The 19,763-nt window shown below is 37.2% G+C and overlaps 1 protein-coding gene across 4 annotated transcripts in view; it reads left to right on the top strand.

The window, feature by feature from the left end:
- Positions 1-19,763, top strand: part of STS (steroid sulfatase) — a 116,309-nt gene that overhangs the window by 35,069 nt on the left and 61,477 nt on the right. For all 4 annotated transcript variants that reach the window (XM_080377650.1, XM_080377651.1, XM_080377649.1 and 1 more), the window contains one exon: positions 10,673-10,809. In XM_080377650.1, coding sequence (XP_080233776.1) covers positions 10,673-10,809 — 137 coding nt within the window. The remainder of the gene's footprint in view (positions 1-10,672; positions 10,810-19,763) is intronic.

Genomic DNA, 19,763 nt, shown 5'->3' with positions numbered 1-19,763 from the left:
TGCAAAGTTAGCTACTTTGGTGTAATTGCCACCACAGGGCTTTTAATGGGATCAAGTCATAAAAGTACACATTTGCATATTCTGAAATATAAATCAATATATTTTGAGCAAAAATATTTCATCCATTTAAGTTGAAAAATAGGCCAAAGTATTTTTCTTAGTCACTTTTGAAACAGGTTGCATCATTTCTAAAGATAGCTAATCAAAAGTAAAACCACGTTCTAAGATGTAAGAAGTCCCTTAATTGCTGTTCTGAAAAGTATGTGCCTGGTAGTTACTGTGAATACGTTCACATGATGTCATTGCTGAATGAAAACTTATACCAAAGAATCAGGGGCTAAATTTTCTAGACTTAATGACTGCATGCAGTAGTCATCAAGACTGTTAGCAAGAAAAAATATTTACCTAAAATCTTGATCTCATAGTGCAATTTTTCTATAATTTCTGTGATTATAAATATTTGATGTGGCCATCTCTACTCATCATACCAAAATAAAATGGGGTTTATTTCAAATTTCTTTAAGTGAGTAAGTCTTCCCAACAATCACCATTCTTATGAGTATTTATAAATAAACTGAAATACCTTTATTTCATCTTGGCAATGGTGATAAAGAAGCCTTCTCATCTACATTATAACTAGTTTAACAGTGAAGTATTTTGTTTACTACAAACACACACACACACACACACAAACTTTGAGAGGTTCAAAAAAATGTCAAGAGGTTATTTGCTTAGGGACCAAGCATTTGGTGTTTTTAAAACATTTGAGTACATTAACTTATTAACTATATGTAACTATATGTAAGTTGGCAGATTCTTCCATGATTTACAAGTTTGCAATGTGCCTGTAGTGATTCATAGTGTTTTGGTTATCTCTGAATGTTTCATTGATTTCAATGCAGTGGCAATGAAATGGTAGCCCCAAAACGGGTGAGTTCAAGATTGGAAATAAATGCTAGAAAACTAGTAACTCTTTTAACATTATTAATATTCATAACGCGCATAGTGTTATTGTATAGCTTAGTGTTTAGAGCTGGCAAAACAATGTATGATTTAAGTCAGCATAGCTTTGTTGACTCAGCTGGAGATAAGTGGCTTTACATCAGCTGGGCACTTGGCCCCAGTTCTTAATGCAGTTTCCAGACAAAAGTGATGTTAAATTGAAGTCAAGGTTAATAGCACATATTCGTAATTTACAATAAACTTTGTTACAGGAATGCTGCAATTATAGTGAGAATTATAACCCAGACAATTCAGAGTCAATGTTAAATTAAAGAATATCCAAGCACATTAAAGTATTGAGAAGCAATTAGGGCATTCGAGCAATCTTAACTGTGCCCTGTAGTGAATTCACATGCAAAGTATATGACCATAAAACTTGCTCCTGGGGATAGGACTAATTAGATTAATATTCACTGAACTGATCTGTCCCATATATTACTGTGAGCAACAAAATCAATATTTGCTTTGACACACTGGTACTGACATTTTGTAGTTCATACCTGTCAACTTCAGTGCACCAGCAGACCATTGCTTTTACGACCAGTCTACTGCCATTGGCCATTTGTAGGGGAATGGATGTCAAGAGGCAACCAGGCTGCAGCAGCAGTCAGACATCTGGCACTCATAAGTGAGGGGCCACCAGGTTTTTGGAAGCCATGGTTGCCTGACAGCATTCTTGTCGTTCCACTTCTTTCTGTGAGCAGTCTCCCTCAGCCCTCCTTTAGCCACATGTCTGACTCAACACTTCATTTGTCATACAAGCTTCTTTTATTCAGGTAATATAAGTAGCAAGTTCAGTCCTGTACACCAGTAATCCTTGTGCACAAGTAAGTATACCAGAGTTCAAGCAATCCTGCATTTAAATAATTCAGTCATTCGCCCTAACTGATTCTTAATATACATTTCATCATCAAACTAAAAATCATAAGCTATCATGCATGTTTTAATTGGTTAATTATCTTTAAAATAAATATATGACGAAGCTCTAATCTTCAACAGCACTGGTACTTCCTATATAGGCCTTTTATGCTATATTTATATATAATATATATTAATATATATTTATAGTAATATAACAATTACAATGTAAATAGTTTATCTATGTAAGTTGATTATACCTATTATCTATAATACCTTTATAAGTTCTTCAGAGTTCAGGCAATGGACTTTCTGACATTATTCTTTTTTCTAGATATTTCTCAATCATATTGTTAGATTTATGACTTCTTACCATGTATAAATATCAATTCTTCAGAAGGGATAGGCAAGGAAGGAGAGGTGGTGTGGTAGCCCTGCATGTTAGGGAGTGTTTTGATTGTCTGGAGTTTAATGATGGTTACAATAGGGTTGAGTGTTTGTGGGTAAGAACCAAGGGAAGGGCCAACAAGACAGATATCATGGTGGGCGTCTGTTATAAACAACCCAACCAGGATGAAGAGGCAGATAAAATATTCTGTATGCAGCTGGGAGAAGTCTCATGACTGCTAACACTTGTTCTCATGGGGCGCTTCAATTTACCAGATGTCTACTGGAAATACAATACAGCAGAGAGGAAACAGTCTAGCAGGTTCCTGGGGTGCGTGGAAGGTAACTTCCCAACACAGCTGGTGAGTGAGCCAGTTAGGGGAGGCGTCCTGCTAGACCTGTTGTCTGTGAACAGAGAAGAACATGTGGATGATGTGATGGTTGCAAGCTGTCTTGGGCACAGCAATCATGAAACAATAGAATTTTTGATTCTTGGAGAAGTAAGGAGGGGGAGTCATGAGAACACTACCTTGGACTTCCACAGGGCAGACTTTGGCCTGTTTAGGACACTGGTTGGCAGAGTCCTTTGGGGGACAATCCTGAAGGGCCAAGGTGTCCAGGTAGGCTGGGTGTTCTTCAGGTAGGAAATCTTAAGGGAACAGGACTAGGCCATCCCCACAGCTTGCTGAAAAGCAAGCTGGCAGGGAAGAAGACCCACCTGGCTGAACAGAGAACTTTGGCTGGAACTCAGGAAAAAAAGGAAAATTTATTACCTTTGTCATGAGGTTATGCAGGGAGAAAATTAGAAGGACCAAAGCCCAACTGGAACTTAATCTGCCTACTGCCATAAAAGACAATTAAAAATGTTTCTATAAATATATTAGCAACAAAAGAATCTCCATCCTTTATTTGATGTGGGTGGGAAACGTAGTGGCAAAGGCTGAGGAAAAGGCTGAGGTACTTAGTGTCTTCTTTGCCTTGATCTTTAGAGTAAGACCAGTTGTTCTCAGGGTACTAAGCCACCTGAGCTGGAAGACAGGGACCGGGAGCAGAATGAAGCCCCATAATCCAAGAGGAAATAATCATTGATGTACTGTACCGCTTAGACCCACACAAGTCTATGGGGCCAGATGGGATCCAGCCAAGGGTACTGAGGGAGATGGTGGAAGCGCTCACCAAGCCACTTTCAATCATTTATCAGCAGTCCTGGCTCACTGAGGAGGTTCCAGTTGACTGGAGGTCAGCCAATGCGATGCCCATCTACAAGAAGGCCAGGAAGAAGGATCCAGGGAACTACAGGGCTGTCAGCCTGACCACGGTGCTGGGGAATATTATGGAGCAGATCATCCTGAGTGCCATCACACAGCACTAACAGGACAACAGGGGGATCAGGCCCAGCCGGCATGTGTTTATGAAAGGCAGGTCCTGCTTGACAAACCTGATCTCCTTTTACGAGAAGGTGACCCACTTAGTGGATGAGGGAGAGGTTGTGGATGTTGTCTACCTAGACGTAAAGCCTTTGACGCCATTTCACACAGCTATCTCCTGGAGAAACTGGCTGCTCATAGCTTGGATGAATGTACTGTTCGCTTAGTATAAAAATGGCAGGATGGCCAGGCCCAAAGAGTGGTGGTGGATGGAGTTAAATCAGCTGGCAGCCAGTCACAAGTGGTGTTCATCAGGGCTCCATATTGGGAACAGTTATATTTAATATATTTATGAATGGTCTGGATGAGGGGATCGAGTGCATCCCCAGTAAGGTTGCGGACAACACCAAGTTGGACAGACATGTTGATCTACTTGAGGGCAGGAAGGCTTGGCAGAGGGGTCTGGACAGGCTGGATAGATAGGCTGAGGCCAACTGTATGAGGTTCAACAAGAGGTGCTGGGTCCTGCACTTGGGTCACAACAGCTCCGCGCAGCTCTGCAGGGTTGGGGATGGGTGGCCAGAAACCTGCCCAGTGGGAAAAGACCTAGGGGTTCTGGTTGACAGCCAGCTGAACATGAGCCAGCAGTGTGCCCAGGTGGCCAAGAAGGCCAACAGGATTCTGGCTTGTATCGGAAACAGCTTGGCCATCAGGACTAGGGAAGTGTTTGTCTCCCTGTACTCAGCACTGGTGAGGCCACATCTGAAATACTGCGTCCGGTGTTGGGCTCCTCACTGCAAGGACATAGAGGTGGTGGAGTGTCCAGAGAAGGGCAACGGAGCTGGTGAAGGGTCTAGAGAGCAAGTCCTCTGAGGAGTAGCTGAGGGAACTGGGGTGGTTTAGCATGGAGGAAAGGAGGGTCAGGGGAGACCTTATTGCCTTCTGCAACTACTTGAAAGGAGCTTGTAGTGAGGTGGGTGTTGGTCTCTTCTCCCAGACAACAAGCGATAAGACTAGAGGAAAGGGCCTTAAATTGCACCAGGGGATGTTTAGATTGGATATTAGGGACAATTTCTTCACTGAGAGGGTGGTCAAACAGTGGAACAGGCTGCCCAGGGAAGTGGTTGAGTCACCATCCCTGGAGGTATTTAAAGGACATGTAGGTATGATGCTTATGGACATGGTTTAGTGGTAGACTTGGCAGGCTAGGTTAATGGTTGGACTCAATGACTTTATATGCCTTTTCCAACCTAAATAATTCAGTGATTCTACATAATCATTAGATTTTGTATTTTTAAAGTATTTTGAGAATTTCTTCATAGCCTATAGCTATGTGCTTACTTTGGTTTGTTTTTTTGGTGTGGTTAGGCACCTAGGAGAGGTGGTAATGTATTTGTTCTTCCTTCAGTCTAGTATATATGTATTACTGTGTTCATTTGTTCCTAGGTAGACTGAAAGGGAGCAAATACAAGAATCAGTGCTCATAAGTGGCACTGGAGAAGAGTATATACAATTACAATTGTCAATTCCAGTGTGTGAAAACAAATATCAATTTAGTTGCTTATCCTAATTGTAAGTGGGCAGGTCAGCTCAGTGTATGTTAATTCTAATTACTTTTTCCCAAGAGTGATTTTGTGTGTTCATATTGTAAACCTATCGGAACACTCTCTAGATGTTACGATATATTTAAAAGTTAAATGGATGCTAATTATTTCATATTAAGTTCGGTGTGGTTGTCACTTATATGTCTTCAGCATGTCCTTTAGTGACCAGCTGCACAGACAATCAAATTTGGAAAGTCAGAGACCAGTTTCTAATGTATCAGAAATTAACAACACAAAAGTACCACTCTGTGATACAGAATACCTCTCTGGCAAATTCATCTAGCTGATCACAATTAATAACAATATTAAAATAAAAACCCAAACGAATGAAATCTAATTTTTGGAAAACAGTGCTTGCATACAAACATGTTTATATTCAAAAGGTAAGGTGAAGATAAGTTGAATAATTTTCATGCAAGTATTTTTTGGTCATAAATTGCATAGCTGTAATATTCAAACTTTTGTGATGACAGTTAATAATTTTGTAATTTTGCTTTCATCTATCCTATTTCAGTCCTTGAAACACTGTTACAACACATAGTCAGATTTTTTTTATGTATTCTAGCAGGCTGTGATATAGAGGTTTACCATATATCACTAGGTCTTAACATCAGGTGCTTGGCATGTTGTACTGGAGTTAAAGATTTGAAATCAAGTGATTTTATGAATTCTACAAGAGTATTTCTTGTAATTCACACCAAAATACAAACTACAGAGAAGAGTTTGTTTATCTTTGTATACACATGATATGTATGTACATATATATTAAAAAAGGGTAGTAACTTACAAGCCATAACAACTCTACTGGCTCTTCATACCTTTTCCTTAGACCTCTGGTTGTTCCTTTTGAACAAAAAGCTAACAGGAAGAAGCTGTGAATTTATATACTTTAGGGCCATCTGCAAATGCAAGATTTAATTTAAGAATGATTAAGGACCTAGCTAGTTCTGTGATGAGTGACAGACTGCATTGTAAATGTGTCACTTCTATAAAGCAGTGGTGCCATATACTGGGCTCCAAAGTTTTATAGTGGAGAGGGATTAAGTAACGAGCATAATTTGTAGTAGTTGAGAATTTTTTTTTCCCCCATGCTTATGAGAATGTACCTTTTGAAGGGGACAAAAAAGATTATATATAAAGAAAATAAAAACATATATGAATTGTGTACCTTAGGCATTTAATGGAAGAAATAAGCATGAAATCAGAGATGTCTTGACTATTTGCATGAAATAGTAATTTCACAAGTGCAGATATAGTACCAATACATCTTACTTTTAATGTCTTCCAGAAAGAGTTGGATTTTCCATATTTTTACATTTTTTCCCCTTTTCTTATTCTATTTTTAACACCTTTTCTGGTTTTGATAAATTACTACCAAGTGGTCTGAAGTTCTCTTTTCTGGTTTTGAAAAAAAATTAAAATATGAGATCTGTGTTTTAAGGTGTGTCTTTTAAAAGAGTATAGACAGAAATACTCATTCATTGATGGATTCACACTAACAAGGATTTTAGCCTGTTAATAGAAAAAAACCAAATTCAGCTTGTAGGACAAAGGCCTGCTTTGATACAACTAAGCCAAGGTTTACCTTTTCTTCTGCAGGAACAAGAAGGCTTTAATGAAGTGCATTCAGCCACTCCCACCACAAAGAGGACTGTCTAATTGGTGATCTAATCTGGAAGTAGAGAAGGGAGCTGTGGGGAATAAGCATTGCATTAATTTATCCACTGGGGGAATATTGAATAAGAAGAATGTTTTCAATAAAAGGAGAGTTACAGGAAAGGAAAGGTTAGGTTCACATCTGCCTTTGTCAACACAGTTACGTATTTGTGCTGAAAATGTACCTTCATATTATATACTTCAGCATTTTTGTTTCATTTTAAGTGTGACTGTGGTGTACTGTGACTATGTGAAAATGATATATTCATACATATTTAATAAGTCTTATTAAATCATAGGTATTCATCTTTATAAGAAGTAACATTTTTTACCCATCTATTTCAAATAGCTGCTTGCAAGCTATTTTGGTTTTAGGGGTGAATTAGCTGGAATTTATAAGACTGGGGATTACAGAAAGAATTGATAACCCAATTTTAACAACACAGTGTTTGCCCAGCTCAGGCAAAGCCAAGTGTATCTAGCTTTATGCCAGAACGTGAGGACAATTTCACATCTAGGAAAAAAAAAAAAAAAAGTTGTTTAGAAAGATTGTACTTGTATATCATATTAAAGGTTAATTTAGAATTTGTTATGAAAAAGTTAAATGGATCCCTGTCATGGTGTGTTCCCATCTAGTTTAGAGCCCAGAATCATACCTGAAATCTGTTTGTTTTGACAATTGCAGGCCAACAATTTTAGAGCCCCACTTGTTACTCTGTAGCAGTGGTCGTAGATTAACGTCAATGCATAGAAAAGCAAACAAAATCACCCAGAGAGTTTTCAATGCAACAAGCATTTAGAGTAAAATAGAGGAAAAAGGTTAAAAACCCATGTGTGAAGCACAGTCAGATTAGTTGTAACTTGCTCTCTCACCCACTTTAAAGCTGTTCTTTACAGCTCAAGCCTGAATTGAATCCTTGAATAAAGACTACTGACACTAAAAAAGAACCTAGTACTATGCAATGCAGAGCAGTCGCCAGCAACGTGATGCTTTTAGATGTTTTCAAGATCAGTTAAACACACATTAAAGAATGTCTTATGTCAGATGTATGTAATCTCTCTGGTTACTCAGTAAATTGAAAAGACTGTGTGATTCATGTTAGATAAAAAAGATTACTATATTTGAGTGAGTGAATTTCAAATCTTTTGAAACTGAAGTTTCCTGTGTTTGAACTGTGTAAAAGTGGCAATACGTTTTTGTAGGAGCTGTTTACTGAAGCGGCTCAGGAGTTAAACTGTTATTGTCAAATTTCTCTCCTGCCTGCTAGCTGATATTGTCATTCCATTTTCAAGGTCATGGTGAAGGTAGTCAGTTATGATTCTCCTCCAAGAGTTTTGACAGGAGATTAATAGCTACCTGTGATCTTTTATAGGATATTAATAGGTGAGACACTTCTCCACCTGACAGAGAGCTGTCAATCAGAACCTTTCAATCTGAGTTGCAAAGAAGAGAATGATGTAGTGCCCTTCCATAATCAATCACTGATTCAATGACTCTTCATGAAAGTTAGATCTTTGTGTCAGTTCCATTTAAAAAACCAAACAAACCACAAAAAAACCCCTTGGATTATTATCACTTGAAAGTAACGCTTATGGTGGAGGCTTCTGATACTTACTTTTAGCAGTATAGGTAGAAGTATGCGCTATCTCTGTGACATTAGAACAAGGCAGTTTGCATGGAAACTAAATTGTGCCTATGCCATTATAAGTATAAAGTAAATTTTTGTGCTGTCTTACCCTAGAATTTGTATAGTACTTCAGTGAACTGTTTAAAGAAAAAGTCAAAGATAATACATTTGTAAAAAATACAAGTTGTAAAACAAAAATCATGCCTTGCAGAAAAATAATCCCATGCAGTAAAAAATACAAGTTGTAAAACAAAAATCATGCCTTGAAGAAATGTTCTTTAATGAAAGGTCAGTGTTACATTAATGTACATATTAATTACTAAACTTAGAAGTATAGGTCTTTTGTTACTTGAAGTGCTGGTATTTTCAGTCTTTTTAATTGACTCAGAAATCTCTGTCATTTTTTGCTACAGTAATGAACGGTTTTCACATATATGATCTTTCAAGTAGCAACAAACAACTTTGTGGACAGTGTATCTTTTATGAAAAATACTGTCTTTATTTTTTTGAATCTGTACTTTATAATACTAACATAATACAGGATACATGCACAAATATTTGTAGGGAATTCAAATTATTTTGTTTCCATTTTCTACATAAAAAATGTTGCATTTATTCTGTCATTTTTTCAAAAAAGGAGAAACTTTTTAATGAAGAAAAAGTCTCAATCAGAAACATACTTATCAAGTGAGTAATCTGAATAAAATATTCCCATTTCGTGCTTATGTACTGCTGAATATGCCAGTAAAAAATGAAAAAAAGCTTTATCCACACAACCTGAGTAACAACAGGTCCAACCAAGGAGTGAGGAAAATTAATCATAAATATACTAGGTTAAAACAAGTTATTTTTCCTTAAGGATGAAATATTGATATCAGATTATTGAAAGACTGTTTCAGGTTCTAACAGTTAGGTTATTTTTTTATTATTATTTTAAAGAAACAGTCTGTATATGCATGTCTATTTTTCCTCCCCTCTTTAAAGAGCGGGTGAATCAACGGCATGCAGAAATATATAGTTGCCCTGTGATGTTGACATGTATCCCAGGTATTATCCACCACAGATCGGTGAAGGCAAATATGGTAAATAAACTCCAAAATACCCCGTGATTAGCTGTGTGCTTTAAGGTAAGATCCAGACAAGTTTTCTGAGTAGGGCTTTTGTGATTCAGCTGATATTTACAATATGCATAATGTACTACAGATGCTGTTAGAGCATATAGCATTAAATTTGGCTAGTACTTCACAATTTTAAGTAAAGTTCTATAAATAATGCATAAGGAAAAGTTCTTACTTGAGCTGTGCTTTCACAGCCTACTGGAACTGATCATAAAAATCATGTTGACAGATCACATGAACAGCAAAATTTACAGAGTCTATTTATTGCACTCATTCTTTCATATCAGTTCAGGAAACAGACAGAAGACAATGGAAACTGTTCATTAGCATGAGAGGAAAAATCTTCATGTTAATATGTACTTTGAGATTAGTTACTCTTTGGTACAATGCATTTGTAAAACTATGTACTGATCACATACGTACACACACATGACAAGAGATTCAGTCATATACCTTATTCTAGGATAAAGAAGGACGAAGAGTACCAGTATACTTGATTTAACATAGGTAGTGATGTTATGCTATGTATGACCCTGGTCCTCATAATAGCCTAGTTGATCAGCTTCCATACAACTTTGTGAGAAAGGTAATTGTGGTTTACATACATGTAGTTCTGAAGGAATTTTTTTAACAGCAGTTGTATTTGGGCTTTTAAATATGTTCTCGTAAAATGAAGAGAAGTGCTTCTGGCCAGAAACTTCTAGGTTCCTGGCTTTAAGCAAATCCTCTATCAAAAAATATATCTAGCAAACAGTAACTAATTAGATTTTGGCATTTATTTCTGCTTTCAATTCAGTATACAGTTAAGAATGACAATTTAACTCCACATGCATGTGTGTGCATGTGCACGCATGTGTGTGTGTGTGTGTGTGTTCAGGATTATCCCATAATCAGTTACAGTATTCCTTTTCATCCTTTTTTGTTTGGTTTTGTTTTTTGGTTTTTTTTTGTGGGTTTTTTGAGCCTTACTGTATAAAGATTTTTTTGTAGAAATTTTGTTATGAAATATACTAAGGGTTTGGGGTTTGATTCGGTTTGGTTTTGTTTTCCAGGAACACCAATGCACCGTTTCTTCTTGTCCTGTCTTATCTTCATGTCCATACTGCTCTACATGCTTCAAAAGATTTCAGAGGAAAGAGCAAGCATGGTTTATATGGGGATGCAGTGGAGGAAATGGACTGGAGTGTAGGTATGTTACATATGTTTCTAACAGCAATGGAGAGAATTCATGGAAGACTTATGTTCATGTCCCAAATACAGACTTGGGAATTTTGGATGTCTGTGGTGTATCTGACATATGTGTCCCTTATTCTTAGGGGAAAGAAAGAGTCATTTAAAAGGCACAGTAATTTGACCTCTTGTAATATCTACTTTATGACCAAATGTATTGTGTCCTACAAATGCCTGCTATCTTTGACTTTAAAAGTAGTCTATACGGTATGAACTTAGCAGAAATAGGGACAACATAACTGTGGACGTTTGAAGTGGAGTAGTTAAATCCAACCCTATGAGCTTCTGAGTGCCATCTGGCTTCTGCAGGTTGTCCTCATAAAACAATACACTGATCTGAAAAGTGACAACATGATACTGATATCAGAATATTTTCAAATAAAGTGACTAAAATATGTGCTGTTTGCAACAGTAATTTACTAATTACTTTAGTGAGTTCTCTGAATTAGTGAAATCACTCAGGTAGGGTCCACTTCTGTTCATGAAGAACAGTCAAACCCAAACAATTTGCCCTTTGGAGCCCTCCATTCTCTTTGGGGCTGGAGAGCAGTTGATCATTACATCTTTCAACAGACTTTCTATATGTCTAAATGTATTGGAGTGACTCTGATTCCAGAGATAATAACCTGTGAAAAAAAGGTCCTTCATGTTTGAAAATAGTCATATTGGAGACTAGCAGTATTAGGAGCTAAAGTTGAGTTTACTTCCTCCTTCGCATATACACCAAGTCGATTCTGTTCTCAGTACAACCCAGCACAAACTGGCTTTCTACAGGAAAATACAGCTTCCTTATGAAGTTGCTGTGAACAGGTGTTCATCTTTGGTGCATACATATTTTTAAAGTATGCAAGCATGTGCAGTTAGACATAATGTGTATATCTTTGCATATTTTGCACCAAGAAGTCTAGCTCCAGAAGCTATGGGACAAAAGGAAGCATAGCATATTTAGTGATTTGTAATGTATTTAGTGCAGTATTTGCAAAAATGAGGAAAACCCTTGTGGGCAACTGATAAATTTAGGAATGATTTAGTTCAGGTTTTGTAAAGAGTGGCTTTCATTCCAGTTGTATCACACCCTGAATCATCATCACTTCTGTCAATGGCCACTAGCATTTGGTCAATCATGCACTCGCACTAGATAAAAGTATGCATGTGTTATCATTTCTGTTTGCATCCACGTGGTAGTAAGCTACTGAGCATTATCTGGTCTTAGTGTTTGTGTTTGATTTTACTATTTCTTTTTCTGTTCCGTGATATTTAGCTTATCCCAGCCTAAATGGTAATTTGCTGCTGCCATTACCTTTTGCTCCCTCCTTCAGGAGAGTGGCTCTGGGGTTTAAACAGTAAGTTGGAAACCAAGGCAGGTTACATGCACTGTGTCAGGCTATTTAATGATGCAGAGGTGGTAACAGATTGGAAATTGCTGCTCTCTTCCAGAATGACCACAGGCTTTTAGGAGATGTGTCAAACAAACCAAACTGTAGGACAGAAGCATATTATTAAAAGGGCTTGGGATAAATCAGACATACAAATTTAGTGGTGATAACATAGGAATTTCAAACAAAGTCACAGAAGGTACACAAGTTTCCTCATATATTATCCTTTACAGTTCATTACAGGAGTATCAGGGGCAGTGGAGCTCGCTTAATCAGGAAACAGATCCTTGTCTGTAATATATGAGTACACAAGCATCAAATTTTTTTTCAGCTGGGGGCCTGGTTAATTCATTTTGCTTATGACTTGTAAGACTTCTCTGTTGACAGATGGCATATTTGCTCCAGGAGGTTGAAAATGTGTTTAGTTCCTCTGTTACTTTCTCCTCCATTACTAGAATGGTGAAAAAAAAGTTATGGCTGGCATTTCCAAACGAGTCTGACGGAATAATATAGCTTTTTTCTTTTCTCCCCGCCCCCCCGCCCCCTCCCCGAAGGGAGTACTTATTTCCATTAACCTCCACTGAAAATTCCAGTCTTAATGCATCAACTGTGTCAGACAAAGTAGATTTATTCAATGTACTGCTGATGTCAGTAACCAGTATTTTCCTGGAATGCCTCTAAAAATGTTACAGTAGAAAAGTCAAACAAAATTGTCTGGAAAAGCTGAAAAAGTGAAAACTATAAGCTTTCCACAAAGGGAGGTTTTATCATTCACTAGACAGAATTAGTATTTATGCACAGATGAATGTAACTTGCAAAAGCAATAAGAACAAAATAGCCCAGATAAAACAATATGCTGCAAAAGCTTCTAATTAAAGACAACACAAGCATAGGAAGAAAAATTGAGTGTATGGAAAACTGCATTATAGTACATCAGAAATGTTTGGCATCTAGTATGAAAAGAAACACCAACTTTAACCCAGTTCTAAGAGACACTTACAGTCTGCTGACTGGGAAATGAAGGAAAACCTTCAGAGATGATTAAAAAAGAAAAGAGTAGAAGAGAAGTTAGATGTAGTAGTAGAAGTTAGGATTGTCAGGTACCAGTGATGAAAAAGTTATATCAAGATTAGACCATGAAATGCAAATGAAATATTGTTCCTGATTTGAGAGATCAACTGGAATCAGAAAGAAGATTTCAGCTGCCATTTGCAAGAAAAAGCAACAGCCTTTCTAGTAGGACAGAGAAGTCTGCTCAGACTAAGAATTCTAAATAAAAGACAATTTCATTTTCATTTATTTATACAGAATCAATTACCTAATTGGACAATAACTCAATCATAAGACAATCTCCATGCTAGGAGAAGAAAACCTACAAGACATATGAATAAAATACTCCTTTGAATATTTCATGTTTGTGACTTCTGAAACCAATACTGAGTAGTATGATTATAGACCATGTCAAAAATATGAAATACAAAGGGTCTTCATAAGCTTTGGGACCATGTATATCTACTGCTTTTGCATACTGATGTGTGTATAGCAGAATTCAATGTCTAAAGCATTCACAGTTATAATGTCACTGCATATGACATGCCTTAGAGAGTTATTCTCTGGCTAATAACATTAATTTTCTTTCAATGTAGGCTAAGCACCTTATTAATGCTATTAATTATAATTCATATGAGAGCAGATGAAATAATCTTACAGTCTAAAAATGGAAAAAGAAATGATGAATGGATGAACGCAATATTATCCTTTTCTTTCTTCCTCCCTTCTCCCCTTCCTTCATTACTTCATTCCTGATCGAGTATAGGAAGAGAAATGAATACGTTCAGAAATTGTTTTTGATGTAAATTGCATTACACTAATCCAAAACAGACCACTACAAAGAGTTTTGGAGCCCCCTCTAGACTTGCATGCAAGCTGTGTGAAGACACACTAATTCAACACCACTTTTGCAAATGGCTGTTTATTATTCTGTTAACAGTAGCAAAACTACATATTAGTGCTTAATCCTTTGTGGAACAATCACAACTGAAGGGCTTAAGTGTGAAGAAGTCTCAGAAATTATAGTCTGGCCACACTAAGTAACTGTAGAGTGGGGGCCTTTTCTAGCTGTCTTTATTCTCTGAATGCCCTGGAGGCTGGAAAGAACTGCCTGTCTGACATGATCTTTTGACTTGTGTTAGGATCAAGTTATGCCGAGAAAATACTACCATTGTCTGATGGTAGTTAATTAGAAGAAAAGGAGTGGAAATAAATCCGTATGTATAGTACATATAACTTGTGTTTGAAATATCTTAAAAGGTTTGGAAGAGTTATATATGAAAAGAACAGCTCCATATCTCCCCAGTACAAGAGGGTTATGGAGCTACTGCACGACGTCCAGCAAAGGAAGATGATTAAGGGGCTGGTGTATCTCACCTATGAGGAAAGGCTGAGACAGCTGGCACTAGAGCTCTGTTCAGCCTATAGAAGAGAAGGCTGAGGGAGGATCTTATTAATCTATATAAATATCTGAAGGGAGGGTGCAAAAAGGATGGGACGAGGCTTTTCTCATTGGTGCCCAGTGACAAGAAGAAATGAGCACAAACTGAAACTCAGGAGCCTCCCTCTGAACATCAGGAAAGTCTTTTTTACTGTGAGGGTGACCAAGTACTGGCACAGGTTGCCCAGAGAGGTGGTTGAATCTCCCTTCTTGGAGATATTCAAAAGCCTTCTGGATGTGGTCCTGGTCTCCAAGTGGCCCTGCTTGAGCAGGGAGGGTTGGACAAGGTGACCTCCTTATGTCCTTTCCTACCTTAACCATTCTGTGATCCTATGAGATGCTGAAGAAAAGAAAAAAGTCATTCACTGAAGTCGATTCTACCTTGAAACAAAGTCAGATGTAACAGTTAAAAGTCAGTCTAGATGAACCAAGGAACTCTTCACTGAAGCAAACAGAAGCAAGATACTCTCATGATACTCTGCTCCTCCTCTCTCATGAGACCCCACCTGGGTACTGCATCCAGCTGTGGGATCCCCAGCACAAGAAAGACATGGAACTGCTAGAGTAGGTCTAGAGATCCACAAAAATGGCCAGAGGGCTGGAACATTTCTCTGAAAGAAAGGCTGAAATATTTGGGATTGTGTTCCTGGGGAAGAGAAAGCTCCAGGGAAACATTATTGCAGCCTTTCAATACATAAAAGGGACTTATGAGAAAGGTGGAAAAAGACTTATCAGTGCCTGTATGGACAGGACAAGGGACAAAGTTTTTAAACTGAAATATGTTAGGTTTAGATTGGACATAAGGGAAAAAATTTTTTACAATGAGGGTGGTGAGACACTGGACCAGATTATCCAGAGAATTTGTGGGTGCCCCATCATTGGCAGTGTTCAAGGCAAGGCTGGATGGGGCTTTGAGCAACCTGACCTAGTGACAGATGTCCCTTCCTGTGGCAGGGGGTTGGATTATACAGTCTTTAAATGTCCCTTCCAACCCAAGTCATTCTGTGATTTTGTTCCTGCAGTGGTGACAACTTTTGAGGATGCTAATGGTATCTTAAATAGGTTTTCCTTACAAGAAAATACAGTGCCTAACTTTTTTTTTTTTTTAAGCTGAAAGTACTTATGTAATTAAAACCTTGGGTATCTAAATAAATGGAACTACCTGAGGAACATCTTGGCAAGGCATTTGTGATACTCCGCTACAGAACTCTCTGGGGTGATGTGTAGTCTATAATGAAATACAGCAAGGTAGAAGTAAAGCATACTTCACTGAGGAAGGGCAGCTAGGGTACAGTCTAGCAGACTAACTGAAGATCAGACCACTTTTCACACTGTCTTTCGTTCAGTCAGCTGTTACCATGTTTAAAAATTGTCTGTGAACATGTATTTTCACCCTGCGCTTTCAAAGAGAAAGGGAAGGGCAAAAGCTCTGCCAAGTCAACTTCAGACCGTTATGGAAACACCTAATTTTCTTGTTCCATAATTAGATTTCCCAGTGTTGTAGAAGAAATTATATCAATACATATGTGCAGGATTATGCTGTAGCTCTTAATTCTTACAGTACATAAATGTGAGACAATAAAAACTAAATGCTTATATGTCTTTTATCTGATGAATGTGTGCATCTTTAAATAGATTGTATGCAATGTGTGTGGATTGAACACATCCTCTACTTTTAACTTCTGTTCAACTCTGGAGTGATGTGAATCAAGTGTCTAAGTGGAAGACATTCAAATTTAATATAAACAATTTTTATTGATCCCTGTGGCTTTTTTTCTCTGTTGTAGCAGTAGATGTGCCACTGCTTTAGTAAATAGATGGAAAGAACATTTTCAGAAACAAAATGAAAACTACTCCTGGAAAATGGTGAAATATTTAGGAGCCAGAATACTGAACTATGCTTACAAAGCTTTTAGTAAAATTCTTGCTCTGATGAAGGTATTATATTCTAAAGTATTTACAAAACAAAAAGAAGGGTCTAAATGTTTACAGCCAAAGAATTCTTGAGCTTCTGAAACATGTTATAGTCCACCTTTTTTTCAGTTTTTGTTTGCCTTCATAATGGGATGTGATCTATCTTCAATTTCTTAGTAAAAATATTTTATCATTTTAAACTAATTATTTTAAACCTACAAGCCTATAAGGTCTTAAACTTGACTTACTATTTTTAATTACAAAGTAATTTTAATAGCATTTTAATATTTATTTCAAGTAATTCTACACTGAAATTGTATTCCTAGGTGTTTTGGTTGTGGGTTTTTTTTAATATTATTTCTTATATTGAGTAGTAACTATTCTTTTTAAGGGAAACAGTGTAATATTGGTAAGTTTCATCTGAAATCTATGTCTCTTCCTTTACATATAATTGTTAGTGGCTGTTATTGTAAATTCTTACATCTTTATTTCTCTTTACAGTGTTTGTATGTTTTCAACCCTTATTTAGAATCCTACTTTATTAGGAGCAATCTAAAGATGCAAAACAAACTTTCTGAAAATTCTGAATTATGCTAAGAATAAAAATCATTATTAATAATATGAAAGGGGAAAAAATCCTATTGCTTTGAGAAAAAAATGGGTGAGCTATCCTTAATTATTTTTTCTTTCCCCTCCTGAAAATATCTTGTATGCAGCAATAAGCTTTAATTTACCATGGCTTTTCACCTGATGGAGTCATTCGTAACAGTGCAAAGTCAATTTAAAAGATAAGCAAGTAGAGTGGTGCCACATTAGCAGAAGTGGTGGATAAGAAGGCTCAGATCTTTTTATCCAGCTATTATGTGACATAAACTTAGCTGAACCTGAAGACTTTAAAATGGAACTAAAAATCTGGAGAGTGATGTCTGATGCTAATGGTGCATTCCTTGACCTAGCTTTCCTGAAGTTATATTGGTATACATCTCAAGTCTAGAAGGTTTATTTTTAAGCTGGTTTTGATATCATCAAAGATGTTCAGCCAGCATCTCTGAGAAAGAAGGTATTCAGCCAATACAGGTACTCTGTGACTAGAACAGCATTTTCCCACCCTGTTCTACCATCCTGCTCTTACACGAACATTAAGAGGTTGTTTCTTCAGCTAAGACAATAGTTAAGCTCTTGAAGCACATTCACTCCTTAGGTCAGATCTGGGAAAGCTGTCAATAAGGGTGCAGATTAAAGACATTTGTGGTTCTGCCTTTTATGATGTGGATGCTTTCCAGTTACGATCTGGGCTAAAGCCCAAACTCATTTTATATGTCACTAAGCAGCAATGACTTTCAGTCACTACTGAATGGGACTGAATTTAAGAGATGACTAAGCGATGAAAGACTCACATTCCCACTATGATAAGCCTCCTGAGCTACCTAATCCTCCTCATGTACTGTTTCCTTTTTCTATTACATCTTTGTACACAGCAAATTTACATCTTAGAATATTATTTACAAGATGACAAAGCACATCTTAAGCAGCCATTCCCACAGCATTTCTTTAATCAGTCTCAAGTTTATATAAGGTCTTAGTAATGCATACTCCATGATGGAAAACTTGGTGTAACGCAGCTTGTGGTAGTAGTGCTGTGTTGTTCAAGGTTCTCTGCCAGCTACTCAACAGATTTCATTTGCATCTGATATTGCAGGAGTTAAATTGTCAGCACAAGATGTGTTAGTGCATTGTGCATTTTACTTCCAAGAAATATAATCATATATCTTTCACAGTTTTAAGGGCTTTCTATTAGCTATGAACTTCTGAAAATTTGGTCTAATATAAAAACAGTGAAATGACATGTAACATTGTGATGAAAATGCTCTAATTGAAAAAAATAGCATTGCTCTTGAGAAAAGCTAATTTCCATTAGTAGGAGAAAGCTCAAAGCTTGTTTTAGATAAACTAGGGATAAGAGAATCCCAAGGACTCTCCAAACAATGAGGATAGGTAGTTCTGTAATGAAATGTGCTACCAACCTTTTGTCTAACCCTTGCCCCTAAAGTTTGATCTCACATATAAATGGTATGGTTGGATTTTACTCCTTGCTTAAGGTGGGTGAGAAAATAATTATCAGTGGGATTAAGAACATGTTAAGAGTTTGAAGTCAAAACTGACTTGCAGGAATACAGTGATTTCTATGTATACTTGGATGCAGGTTGCAATGAGGAAACAGAATGCAGCTAACTTTATCCAAATTGTAGATAATCTCCAAAATACAGACTGGGAAGGCAGTTCAAAGGAAGCTACTAAAGATTTTGCTGGTGGAGTTTCTCTGCATAGCAACCTTTTTAGCATAGATACGTGAAGCTGTTAAGAGGAATGACGTTTGCCCTGTCCCAGGGAAACACTACAGGAATTTAGTAAGTCAGTCATCCAGAACAAGGGATCAGGATGGCAGACTTTGCTGGCTTTGGTGAAAGTGTCCCTGTGGTGAACGTGAAACATTCAGCACTGGCTTATGAACATGATTTTGCCATCCTTTTTTCTTCAACACTTGGACACTAAAAGCAGTTTTCTGTCGAGGTATTTGTAGAGCTTGTAATCATGGTTTTAATAAAGGATGCAACTGAGCTAGCAGGTGAAGGGTGTTGCTCACAGAAGTTACATCTCCATGAAAGAAGCCTAAACATGAAACAAAGGAGCAAAGGAACTAGAGATGTTAAGGATTTTTAAACTGGCCATTTAAATTTTCCCATCCACACCCCTTCCTTGTACCTTCAGATAGTTTTGTAGTGGATTATCCAGTACCTTAATATAACTGATACAGTCAGTGAATTCATATGAACATGCAGAAGGCGTAAGTGAACACTGTAAAGCTATGAAGTTAAATATTTAAAGATAGGAAAAATCAATCTTCCTATGCCTGTATCCTATGGTACAGCTTTTAAGCTTATGTTACATGCTATTTCTTTTCCTGTTGGAACCCTGTCTCCTCATCACCGAGTGCCTTAATGAGCAGCTACTCAACAGTAGGTGTATTTCTCATTGTTAAATATGAATTCTCATTTTTTATTTAACACATACTATTGAAGTTCTGTTTTGAAGACAGATTTCTTTGACATCTCTCATCTTTTCTGTGGCATT

This window comes from Falco punctatus, assembly GCF_963210335.1.
Source record: "Falco punctatus genome assembly, chromosome: 2".
Classification (NCBI taxonomy): domain Eukaryota; kingdom Metazoa; phylum Chordata; class Aves; order Falconiformes; family Falconidae; genus Falco; species Falco punctatus.
Note: the sequence above shows the minus strand (reverse complement) of the source record. Positions and strands in the feature narration are given on the sequence as shown.